Genomic DNA, 13,211 nt, shown 5'->3' with positions numbered 1-13,211 from the left:
ATTGATGATATCACGAAGGTCACCGCTGCTGAAAATAGTGTTCAGAAAGCCAACGTCCCAAGCCTAGGCCCCGGCAAGCATCAAATCACTAACTCGCAGCCCCGATAAGCCAGGGGGCCAGGGGAAAGTAACGCGGAGATTACCTGCAAGACGAAGACATGGATCTTCAAAAACACGAACACTCAGCCATCCCTGATGCGCCATCTCACTCCTCTCCGAACAAGATCTTGTGCCGAATGGATGCTGCGCCAAACATAGCTGGGGCTGTGACCAACAGTGGCCGAAAGAAAGTCACAGTTGGGAAAATACTTGGCCTTTAAGACCTGGCAAACAAGCGCATCTGGATCAGCCAAAAGACGCCATCCAGTCTTCCCCAACATAGCAGTATTGAGGAGTTGGAGGCTCCTAAAACCCATTCCACCATTTTTTATCTATACATATATAAATGCTGGTCCATCTAGCCAAAAAAATTTCCTGCCCTTTTACTCAATTTATTTTTGGAAAGTTGATCTATATTTGGAAAGTTGACTAATCTATATATATATATATATATATATATATATATATATATATATATATATTCTTAATTAAATGTAATTAAATCTACATTTAATTGAACGGCATTTATTCCCATCATCTATATATGAAATTTATATGTAAAAATTTGTAGATCACTAATTTCAATTAAATCTTTTGTGAGAAATATTCATCCAATCTTGGGGACAAGGTAGATTTTCATTTTATGGCTTGTGTTTGGATCTGTGTGGTGTGGTGTATTTGGAAAGCAAGGAATGATTGTATTTTTAGCAAAGCGTCATGGAACATATCCAAAGTGGTTACCGAGATCAAGATAAGAACGTGGAGCTGGACGCAGGTGTATAAACAGATGCCACAGTCTTTCGACTTAAAATCGTGGATGATTAAGCCAAAGGGGATTGAGTGAACTCCTGTTTGCTCCTGAAATGGGAGTGTTTGATTTGGGTTCTGAGGTTTGTTGTTATGGTTTTTCTTTGCTGAAGCTTGTTGTTGGTGTTTTGGGTTTGTTGGGTTGTAGACTTTGGTACTACTGGTACCACCATCTGTTTTTTATAAAACTCCTTTTTCTCTGATAAAAAAAAAAAAGAAATATTCATCCAATAAATAAAATTCAAAATATAAATACATATAAATTGCATGGGATCTTGTAGTCATTTGCAAAAGTGAATATTCTTTTTGATTTACATGCAATTTTAGACTATAGATTGTTTTTGAATTCAAGAGAATAAAAAATTATTTACGAACCCGTAGCAATATCTCATATAAATTATTTTTGATTTACACGCTATCTCATAGATTGATTTCTAATTATTTTCAATTAAATCTTGTGGAGATAAACAAAAGAAGGGCTATATAAGGTGGGTGTTAATTTTTTGTTGTGATTTTTGCAAAGTATGACAAATAATAATAATAATAATAATAATAATAATAATAATAATAATAATAATAATAATAATAATAATAATAATAATAATAATAATAATAATAATAATAATAATATTCTTACTAATGCTAAACACGACACAATAGATCATCCAATCATATCTCCATAAATCATGACCCACATTGATTATGTTTCTATGTTTTGTCTAACAAATCAAAATACCAATATACCAATCAACTATCAACGAAATTATGAAATACATATTAAGTAGAGTAAGGTATTGATTGGTATGCATGATTAATGGGATTTTTGTATCATCTTTATAGCTAAACAAAGGAGACGAAGAAAAAGCCCTATCTCAGGCATGCATGACGTCAGATCTAAGAGAGAGAGAGGTGATAGTGTGAAATATGTAATTTGGCAACATTTCATATATATCTCCAAAAAATGTAACAACTTTTTATTATCGTCAAACCAAAATCAACTCCATTATCAAAGCATCTCATTCAATATAATATATTAAATATATAAGTTTCATATATATCTCCCATCAAATGTGTATCCCCGTGGCCTATATAAACTAACTTTTGGTGTGAAATTTTTACTTATACTCACTTCTTCTTTTGATATTCATCATTTCTCTAATCTCAAACATGCTGACCATGTGGTCTTTAGTAAAAAAATTACAACCAAATAATGTCAGATCTGCAATGAATTAAATATGGGGCTATTTTATTTTGGAAGGGAAAGTTCTCACAGACCATAATGCAGGACATCAAGTATTGATACCAAGGATGTCACTGATACCAGTTGATCCAAGACTACCGCTCAAGTTTCAACGACAGCAGTTCCCTATTATTGTTTCTTATGCAATGACTATAAACCAAAGTCAAGGTCAATCACTCTCTCATGTGGGTTTATTTTTGAATAGGCCTGTTTTTAGTCACAGTCAGTTTTATGTAGTTATTTCTAGAGTTACAAGTCGAAGGAGTCTGAAAATCTTGATATGTAATGAAGACGAAGTAGAATATTAATTCTACAAATGTTGTATATAAAGAAGTGTTCCAAAATTTATAATAATAAGATGACAAGTTTGCAATTGTCTTTTCATGTATTATTATTTTCACCTTTATTTTTAAGTAATTTAAAATGTTAGTCTTAAATATATTTTAGCAGTAACATAATTGGTATAACAATTGTATAATAAAATATTTTTAAAATCATTTATTTTAGAGATTATACAAAAGTGTCTTTCAGAATGTTACAATAAAATGCTTATATTGTTCGATGTCTTACTTAATCAGGTATAGACATCCTATGAACTTTTACGTAAATGGATGAATTTTAAAATAAGTTATGATATTTTTTATTATTTTATATCTTTATTTTAATTTTAATAACTTTCAACAAAAATATATTCATATTTCTTTTAAAAAATTAGTTAAGCAAAACCAAATTTTAACAACATATATAATCCCGTGCATCGCACGGGTAAAACACTATTTCACACAAAGCTTCTCCCACCGCATCCAATTGATACTTTTGCCTTCGCTCCCCTTGTTGCTCCACCAAAACGAGTTCAGCAGTCTCTCCATCTCGTCAGTTAGACTAGTTGGGAGGGCGTAGATGGCCATACAAAAGGAAGGTATGGCTTGAGCCACGCCCTTAATGAGAATCTCTTTACCCGCCTTGGATAATTTTTTCCCATTCCATCCCTAAATTCTGCCCCACATTCGCTCTCTAAAATACTGAAAAATCTCCCTCTTCTTCTTTCCAATAAACGATGGCAAACCCAAGTAACGGCCCGTGTTAAGAGGGGCGCTAACTCCCAAAGTAGTAGATATCAGTTGTCTATCCCCCTCGCTCACATTAGAGCTAAAGAAGACTCCCGACTTCTGAAAATTAATGGCTTGTTATACGGTCTATAACATGTTTAATTATTATCATATAGTATTTGAAATTATATATATATATATATATATATATAGGGGAGAGTTCAATGGAGACCACTCCCCTATATAGAGAATGAAGACCAAATCTGGTTCCTTGATCTAACTTAATCTAATGGTGGTAATTTAATTGATTAAATTTATTAATTTTCATTTATTTTATAATCAAAAGGTTAAGCATGTCATTTTCTATTTAACCCTAATCTCACTCACTCTCTCTCATTCACGCTCTCTCTCTATCTCTCTCTCTCAATCACTCTCCCCCCTCCCCTGCCGCCTCCCCACTCCCCTGCTGCTCCGCCGCCTCCCCATCTCTCCTACTGCTCCGCCGCCTCCCTCCCCGCCACCTTCCCAATCGCCTCCATCTTTCCTGCTGCTGCTCCGCCGCCTCCCCAATCGCCTCCATCTCTCCTCCTGTTGCTCCGCCGCCTCCTCCTCTGCTCCGCCTCCCCAATCGTCGTGGGCGCCTCCTCCTCTGCTCCGCTAGTTCATGCACCCATCTGTACTTCGATCGGCGGCAGCAACGACCGCAAATCCGCCCAGCCGCCGCCTCCCTTTTTCAGATCTTACATCGCCGTCGCCGCCCTTGCTCCTCCGGTGAGGACGCCGCCTATCGCCCTTGTTCATCGATATTTTTGTACTGTGTTCGTAGAAAAATATAACGAACATTATAATGTTCATTGTCATATTTGTAGTATGTTCGTAGTGTGTTTGTAGAAAAAAAATAAATGTTCATCGATTTTTTTGTACTGTGTTCGTTGAAAAATAAATGAACATGATAATGTTCGTAGAAAAACAAATGAATATACTAATGTTCATCAATATGTTCATAGGAAAACAAATGAACATACTAATATTCACCTATTATGTTCATTGACGGATCAGGTCCCAGAATTGGAAGAGAGTAATTTTCGGGATTTGTTCAACCAGATGCCATAATTCGTGGATTTGAGTGGACGTTTTTTCCCTTTTTGGATTAAATAAATGTAATTAACCATTATTTAATTACATGAAAAATCAAATCAGGAAATAATCTGGATCATTGATTGGATTGAGATGAATGGCCTTGATTTGGTTTTCATTCTCTATATAAGAAGTGGTCTCCAGAGAATGCGACCATATATATATATATATAGGGTGCGGTTATAGTGAGAACCACAATTATTGTGAGAACATAAGAACCAATAAAATTAATGCATCTGCTATACAAATTAATGCATCCGCTATTAAATTTAATGCATCCGAAAAAATAATTTTTTTGCTCCCTTCAGGATTCGAACCCAGCACCTGCATCCATCCACCAAGATGATGCATCCACCGTAGATCTTGATAATCGAATGGCTTAAAATGGTTCCCCGTTCTTATTTTATTAGTGGTTCTTATTTGAACATCTCCATATATATATATATATATATATATATATATATATATATATATATATCTTTGTGTCAATTTAATTAATATTTAAATTAACATACTTTTTTTTTATTATCAATTGATCGAATTAATAAATAATAATATGTCGACATTTTCACATAGTTTAAAATTTTAAAAATAAATAAATACTTAATTAGTTTATATTTATACAACACACTAAACTAGCGCCTAAAAGATCAACCGCATCCCCATCCCCATCCCCATCCCCTCGAAACCTCGCGCCGCCTTTCCCCTCCCTCCCTCTCTCGTTCATCAGCCGTAGCTCGACCAATTGCACTTCATTCGACCGATAGCAGCGCGCGGCTCGTCGCATCATCGCCGCACTTAACTCACGCCGCCGCTGCTGCCTACACCTAGTGAGCCCATTTTGCTGCTCGAAGTGGCACCCGATTAGTTGAAGATTTTTTAAATAATATTAGGAGCCTTTTCAATTTTCTGCACTTGGGATGATTCTTTATTTTGTTATTTTTCGTTTTGCTATTTTTAATTAAGAACCTTACAGTAGTAGTGGTAGTGGTAGTAGAAGTGGAACCGTATGCAAACTAGAATCACGCACGAAACAGGCAGTGATGGTGTCGCCGCACGGTATTCTACTCGCCGCCCATGTCATCTCGTCCTTCTACGGAGAACTGTGCTGTGTAATTATCTTTTTCTTCAGTATTCGCCTAATTCTTTCTACTTTTGATATTTATTAATTAATTACATTTCTGCGTGCTGCAGAAAGTATGCGAGTGTTTGCTCCGCAGAGGAACCCTAAAACTAGATGAAATTGTTCGTTTCACGGAGCTCTCCAGACAAAATGTTGTCAATTGTTTACGGGTTTTAATACACCAAAACTGTGTTCAAGCCTTCCAAATTGAGCAAGAAGGTGCGACCATTTAATTGATTTTCGGACTGCGCAACTGATTCAGTCTTGTATTTTGATTCGAGTGGGTAGTTTCGTGAAGTTGGGTATTTGATTGAAGAATTGCTGTTTATTTTACAACATTGACTTCTCTATATGGTTTTCTTTTTATATAAAAAAAAAAAACGAGTTTTGTAGAAATTTATTTGGAAAAGATTGTGGTGGAAGTGTTTTTATGTGATTGTAAATAATTTATCAATGAGAAAATTGTTTAAATCATGGAGCCCGTATAATTGGTTTCTCTTTTGCAACTGTAGGTGCTAAGGCACTGAGGACTACCCAGTATATGGTGTTATTTGACAACATTATGCATAAATTAAGGGCCACCAAATTTATGCAAATAGTATCTGAGGAGCTCGGTGAAGATGTGAGATACTTTTTAGTATTCTTCTTGTCTTAAAATTTCAGTTTACTGTCATTTTATTTCATTAATTAATTCATTAATATGTGATATTCTTTCCCATACAGTGTCGAGGAATAATTGTTGGGTTGATTCAACACGGGAGGCTTTCCTTAGATCAGATTATAGATAGAGAAAAGCAGAAAACAGGTATAACTGATAATCTATTGCAACGTATGCAACACTTTTCTGTTAAACTTGTCGAAAATGAAAACATCGTTTATTAACCAAGTTTTTCTTTTATTTGGTGCATATTTAATCATTACCTCTTCAATATGATGTAGTTTAAATTTCTATTTCCAAGTAGTTGGAGCAGAATTATTTCTTAATAATATAATACTTCCTCAGACCTCAGTCCTGAAACATCTTCCTAAGGGGAGAGGGCACATGTTTTAAGAAAAACTAGTTGCATATTTGGTGAGTGGAGAATGGGTCCCACAAATTAGAAAAGATGGTGATAGTGCCTTAGTCGGGTTATTTTCAAAAGTGGCGGGTCCATTAGTGGCAATGTATGTAAATATATGAGAATTGTAACCGTGATAGTTAGTGGATTATTTCCAAAAGTGGATTGGGAAGATATTTTATGGACGGATGAAATTGGAAAAATGAGATGTTTCGTGGACAGAGGGAGTACTAATGATCACCATCTGATGCATGATATATGAACATATGATTTCATATATGCAGAAATCTTAAGTAAGAAGCTGTTCGGGACTCAGAAAGGGTGCCACAATCTTGAATAAAAATGTTTTGAAAACATTCCTAAAATTCATGAAACTCACATTTCGGTCTGCTCCAAATAGAATCTTTTAGTCTTGCAATAAGTAGTAAAGCATGTATAATAAATTAATTGAAAATAAATATTATCAGTGGCTACTATAGGCCATTTTTTCCCTTGTATCAAAACCAAGTTAACTAATCAATTTGGATTTGTGACAATTTTTACTGTCATAAATGTTCTATTTATTTGGGGAATCACCTTGCTTTGCATTTGAAAACTCTTTACTCCTGCAGTTCTTCTTTCCTGCAGGTAGTTTTGATGATCAGGTTGTGCATGCTTGCTTCAGGAAACTTTTGAGTGCCCGGTTTATTGAGCGCTGCCCTGTGCCTGGGCCACTCGTTACTCCACCTACTGATGATGCTCCTGCCAAGAAGAAGGGTGCCAAGTCAGCAAAGGTACTCCCTTTGAACTTAGCAGTATATTCTATGTTAAAAGAGACCTTCCCCTTTAAATGTTTGTGAACAATCTTTTTCAGATGTTTATATATTGTGTAAATCTTTGCTTTCATTCATCATAAAATTTATCCGTCACGTGTGATCGTTTCTCTTCAATAGTTTAGGTGTATGAACTTTCTCAAATAACATGCATGATGCATTATATATTATCAATTGCTTTATGTTGATGACTTCCTTACACATTCAACTTTTTTTAGGAAATAATAAGATCGATGAGAGATTTAGTTTCTTGGTTTTTATCCATTATCTTTTGTTTTAATAATATAAATATATGGAGAAATTTGAACCTTTTCTCTTTTTCTATGGGAGGGGGACAGGGTTGTTGATTAGCGAGGTAGATGACTATGAAGAAGGGGAAATTTTCTTTACTTGAATATCTTTACTTGTCACTAGCTAACCTATTTTCGTGGTTCTGCAGCTTCTGCTGATATTTATTAGCAGATGACTTACTTTAGTAGAACTCATCATTCACTTAACAGATTGCAGAACAGAAGACCATAGAGCAGCTTGCTTTGGAAGCTGCTGCGCCTGTGGAGTCTATGAGATTTTCAATGGACATGGGTGATATTTCTGAGGAAAAGGGCGAGGAAAGTACTGAGAGCCCAACAGTAGGCAGGAAGGTTGTAGGAGCATTTCTTTTGAAGTATCCTTCAGCACAATATTTTGAGTTTATTGACTTGTTATTTTTTGTATTTATTTTGACTAATAGCGTAAGGCTGTTGTTTTGGACTCTGATGACGATGTATTGGATGCCAATAGAAAGATTGAAGTTCTTTGGCGTGTTAATTTTGAAGAATTTTTGTGGCGCCTGCTGCATAAGGTTCGGTATGATAATTATTTCTAATTGTCTGTGGTTGTTCTGAGTTTGATCCCACATGCTGTATTAATCTGCATAAAAAACTTTAGCTATGAGATTCTTATGTATTTTTTGATGCAGGCTTGTATTTCATATGTGAAAACAAGGATTAACAATGAAGCAAGCATTGTGCTGAGTGCAATTTTGGATTTAAGTGGACGATCAGAGACTCGACTGAAGGCTGATAAATCTCGTAATTAATCCTTCTTTTTATACCTACATGGAATTTTAACTCTCCATATTAAATGGGGACAAATATCTTGGGGAATTGAATCTATCGTTTCAATATTTCAGAGGCTTTAGATAGAGACTGATATCATATGTGATGTGTTAGTTCATTCTACATTATGAATTCTCAAAATTTACATCAAGGAAGAAAAAGACAAGCTTACATATTAAGACATTGCATATTGGTTGCCTTGCCTAACTTCTTAAGTTCATGGAGGTTCTTCAGTGGTTGGTGAAGGACTTTAACGCATGTATTGTTAAATGAGAATAGTTTAAAAAATGAAATAAAAAAATAGATGTGTAAATTTTTACATGTGCATTTGTCAATTTGGGCTTGGAGTTTCTAAAAACAAAAGTAAATAGTATGGATGCCACCCTATCCATGCTGTTTCTTTTGCATATGGTTTCATGCTTTTCCAGCAATCTTAGTAGAAGGTCTGCTTTAAAGTTTGATGACTGTTACTATACTGAAATGATTATGTATTTTTAGATTAATTTTCCTCCTTACATTTCCATCCCATATTAGTTGATTAGTAGGACACCTGAATAGCTTAATAGTTAAGAAACATATTCATGATAAAACCCGGGCAGGAAGGGATGTGTACCATTGATAAGCATATTGTTGAAATCTCCTCTGAGACCTATTCTCATCTAGTTCAATTGTGCCCTAGCTTATTAACATTCGCCTGACTTATAAGTATTATTTCCAGCTTATCTGTCCATAAATGATATATATGATGAGGTGATAAAAAAAGATGGTGGTGTTGGCATGGATCTTGAGCGTGTCCAAACTTCACTTGAACAGCTTGGTTGTCAAACACTCTCAACAGATATAGAAAGCTACAGTGTTGGTACTTTCGTCCTCTTCATGCCTCTTATCTTAATGCAACAGTTAAATGACCTTTTTCAACCAAGTCACCATCCGTGTATTGAGTCCTTCTAACACATGTCTTTACTATTTGTCTCTCTCTTCAGATATAAAAAGCATTGTTCAGATGGCTCAAAATGAAGAAGTTTGTCTTTTGTTCCTTCATTCTCTATTGGTCTCTGTTAATGTTTATTTATACACTATCTTATGACAATCACATTCTATTTAGGTGGAGTCTATGATTTTGAAAAGATATGGGAGGGAGGCCTACAGGATATTTAGGCTAGTGTCAAAGGCTGGCCGTCTTGTTGAGACTGACAAGGTAACTATGAGCAGTTTGACAATCTTAAGAAATTACATTGTTGCCCTTCTTGTTATAGCATTACATAGAGGTACCTGTTAACTGATTCTCTTGTTTCAGTGTTTATTTCATTCATTCTTTCTTTTCTTTTCCTGTCAGAACTCCTCATCTATTTCAGGAACCAATGCAAATTGTTCTTCAATCAATTCAATTTGGTTTAGGTGGAATCATTGCAGTAACCAGTTCATTTGTTATGCTTCAATCAGCTAGTATTGTTTTACTGAAGGTGTTCTATAACCTGCAAGTCTGCAACTAAAAATTTGACTTGGACATGAAATCCTCTGAAGGTCTTCTTAATGTCCCAACTTCCAACATGTAATGATTCAATGAGAACACTTGAGATGTGGTTCAAGAGTTAGAAATCCCACTTTTTTAACTATATTGTTTCACAGACAATAATTCATAACCAAGTTTGTAGTTTAAAATTTTCATCTTATACTCGCAGAGACTTACTATTTTTCACTTTAGTTGTCTTGAACTAGAGGAGAGCTTAGGTATACGAAAGATGAGTGGAATAGTTTCAACTTTTATAGTTTTTGTTTAGGCTTAAAGTCTATGGGTTTATTTTTTATGATTCTTGTTGAGCCTTTGACTTGATTTAGCATTAAGCTTTTGCGTTTGTTGTGTCTTATTCTTGATTTTGTTTTATTAAAATTTGTTTGGGATTTGAAGCTTTGTGTTTAAGATACTTTAGTAACATCTGCTGTCATGTTCTTGTTAAAAGAAATGATGATATAGATGAATAATCAATCTAGAAAAAACTTGTATAATTTTTTTTTCCACAAATTACTTCTTGTGAATTACCTAAGGTATGATCTTATCCCTCCAGATTTCAGACTCTACATTTGTTGAGAAGAAAGAGACTACCAAGATACTCTTCCAGCTCTGGAAAGATGAATATTTACACATGGAGGTATTTTCTGATGCATTATTGTTGTTCCAAGAATGTTGTATCTGGGCTGGGTTCAGCCCTATTTATATTGATCTCAAAATCCAATATTTCTGCAATGTTGTCAATTATGATGAGAAAAATATAACATGCACATTTAAATTGATATGTGAAGTGTACATTCAAGTCCCATTGATACGCTTTTCCTAAGAATTTCAGTAACTGAAGGAAAATCTTATTGCAGAGTATTGCTACGGTTAGGCCGCCATCATTTTATCTATGGAAAGTGGATCCACACCGTTACCGGAAAAAATTTCTTGATGAAATGTACCACGCTGTTCTAAATTTGAGACTGAGAATCACACACGAGCAAGACCAAAGAAAAGATGTAAGCTTTTAGATGGTTACTATGAATATATGAAGGCTACATCAATGTGAATTAACAATAACATATGTATTTTGTTGAGGGGAAAACCTCGCTGTTGTGATTGTGGTTTATAGAAGATGGTCTCAATGGTTAAGTGATTCGTCCATGTGATGTGCTCCAGGTTCTTCAAATACCTAAGGATAAGCTTGTCGGGGAACTGAGGGATAAAGTTATGGTGTACAGAATAGTCAGGGCTACATTGGAGCGTTCCTTGATGGATCTAGATGATGCAGTCGCGTTGTTTCATCATTTCTGAGGGTAAGAGATTTCGAGTTTTTGCTGGACCTTATTCTTGTGGCTTTCTTCAGTGATAAGTGCCTGTTTTTCTTAGGCTCTCTGATAAATTAAACTAGAAAGATGAAGCAATGAAGAGAGCAGCAAAAGAGGTGTCGAGGAAATATATGCTTATTTTTTTATTATAATTTTGCAGGCCATTCAATTCCTAATATACATCTTTTTTTGTGTGTCCAATTTATAAGTTTTGCGGTAGGATATTGCTACAGTCTTGCAAAGGTTAATTTCAACTTTTATTTTTCTTCTCGTATTTTATTGACATCAAATGCATGTGTATATGAAATACTCCATGTAATAGTTTCATCATATTATACATTCGCTGTCTCCAGATACGTCATCAACCTTTTGTCTGGCTTATAAGTTATAAATGCCCCTTTTTATCTTCTTCTTTTCCCTTTCTCTCTGTTGATTTATTTAATTTTAGTTGGGGTGTGAGAATGAAATGTCAATTTTTATTTTTATGTGATAATAATAAGGGAGAAATGTAAATTTAGCCATAAAAATAAGTATTAAAACATATAAAGCCATGGTCATAAAAATGGTACTCCCTTTGTCCCAATAATATTGTCCTAAACCAGGGGGCTTAGCCCACTGGCCACCGGGTCCTCACTTAAGTGAAGTGACCCGGGTTCGATCCCTCTTGGGAGCGAATTGGAGATTGGAGATATAAGGTGGATTTTGGTGAATGGAGAGATAAGGTGGTTCTTGGAGTGTATGAGGAACTAATTACTAACATCTAACATGACTTTGCCCGATCAAAAAAAAAATAATAATAATATTGTCCTAAATTTCTTTTTTGGGCATTTCATTTATAATGTTTCAACTCAAAAAGAGAAATAAATTATTTTATATATTGTTCCCATTTATTTTATCTCTCTTATTTTATTACTACTATCTCTATCCTTGTCATAATTTATTTTATCTCTCTTATTTTATCTCTATTTTCTTTTTGAATAATCAATTTTTACTACACAAATATTGTTCTATACACTTTTACACTATAATTTTTCTTTTTTAAGTAATCGTTCCGAAAAGAATGATGTCAAGTGAGAGTACATTTTAATTTTAATTTTTCTTGAAACCACAAAATTTGAATTTCCTTTCTCTTTTCCTTTATTCTCTGGGTTTTCTGCCTTCACCGCAGGTATAAGGGCATCGTGTTGTTGCTGTAGCTCCTCCGCCGTTGCTATTTCCAAACGAAACCTCCATCGAATTTCAGGATGTTAAACAAGACAGTCGATCAAGAGAAGCTCGAGCAAGGAGAGTTCGATTTTAAGGGAGTCGAGATGTTCGTGGTGTCGTTGATGCTACTGGTTTTGTTCAACTTTGTCGGCGGGCGTGAAAGGGCTCATCGCCGGCGAGATGTTAGGGTAGGGGCTGCATGCTATCTCATGTCTCTATATTTTTGTTCTTAGCTCCTATACTTCTGCTGAAATAGAAATTTTATTAAAAAGGAAAGAAAGAAAGAAACATGACCTAAAAACCTGTGAGAGCATAGACGCAAACAAGGGACCGAATCACAAAGGAGCCGTGAAAAAATAAAACAAACAAAACAAAAACAGACGAAATCAATAATCTAAAAGGCCGTCCTCATCCAAAGAAGCTTCATCGTATACTTCAAGAGCTTGTTTTCCCAAATTGGAAAATGAATGATATCATTTGAGTTGGTTGTGAACTTAGTGGAGGCGTCCTTGCTAAATTGTTATAAAGATTTCAGTTAAATAACTAACTACACGAAGAGGTAATGAATTTTCCTAAGGTTTCTATGAAAGGTAATTCCTCTTGTTCATTATATTTTAAGTTTTTGCCAGAATTAATGCCAAACGACTTGAATGCTAATCTATATAATATATAAAACAATGTGTTTATTTTCCCCCATTTTTTCTCCCTAATTTTCTTTCTCTTCTCCTACCAATTTATTCACTTTATTCTCCTTCTTTTT

The 13,211-nt window shown here is 34.8% G+C and overlaps 1 protein-coding gene across 3 annotated transcripts; it reads left to right on the top strand.

Moving 5' to 3' along the window:
- Positions 1–4,969: 4,969 nt before the first annotated feature.
- On the top strand, positions 4,970–12,752 carry LOC131004336 (uncharacterized). 3 transcript variants are annotated; one of them, XM_057930981.1, is made up of 15 exons: positions 4,970–5,444; positions 5,527–5,674; positions 5,968–6,077; positions 6,179–6,260; positions 7,141–7,286; positions 7,826–7,966; positions 8,056–8,166; positions 8,284–8,395; positions 9,141–9,281; positions 9,406–9,443; positions 9,528–9,620; positions 10,489–10,572; positions 10,793–10,936; positions 11,097–11,233; positions 11,307–11,653. In XM_057930981.1, the coding sequence occupies exons 1-14, from the start codon at positions 5,376–5,378 to the stop codon at positions 11,229–11,231; spliced, it is 1,554 nt and encodes a 517-aa protein (XP_057786964.1). In that variant the 5' UTR covers positions 4,970–5,375; the 3' UTR covers positions 11,232–11,233; positions 11,307–11,653. The 3 variants fall into 3 exon arrangements, with proteins under 3 accessions (XP_057786964.1, XP_057786966.1, XP_057786965.1); XM_057930983.1 differs by lacking the exon at positions 11,307–11,653 and adding an exon at positions 12,414–12,752 and having other exon boundaries at positions 4,983–5,444; XM_057930982.1 differs by having other exon boundaries at positions 4,983–5,444; positions 11,406–11,653.
- The last annotated feature ends 459 nt before the right edge of the window (positions 12,753–13,211 follow it).

Source organism: Salvia miltiorrhiza, unplaced genomic scaffold, assembly GCF_028751815.1.
Source record: "Salvia miltiorrhiza cultivar Shanhuang (shh) unplaced genomic scaffold, IMPLAD_Smil_shh original_scaffold_381, whole genome shotgun sequence".
NCBI classification, from domain to species: Eukaryota; Viridiplantae; Streptophyta; class Magnoliopsida; order Lamiales; family Lamiaceae; genus Salvia; species Salvia miltiorrhiza.
Note: the sequence above shows the minus strand (reverse complement) of the source record. Positions and strands in the feature narration are given on the sequence as shown.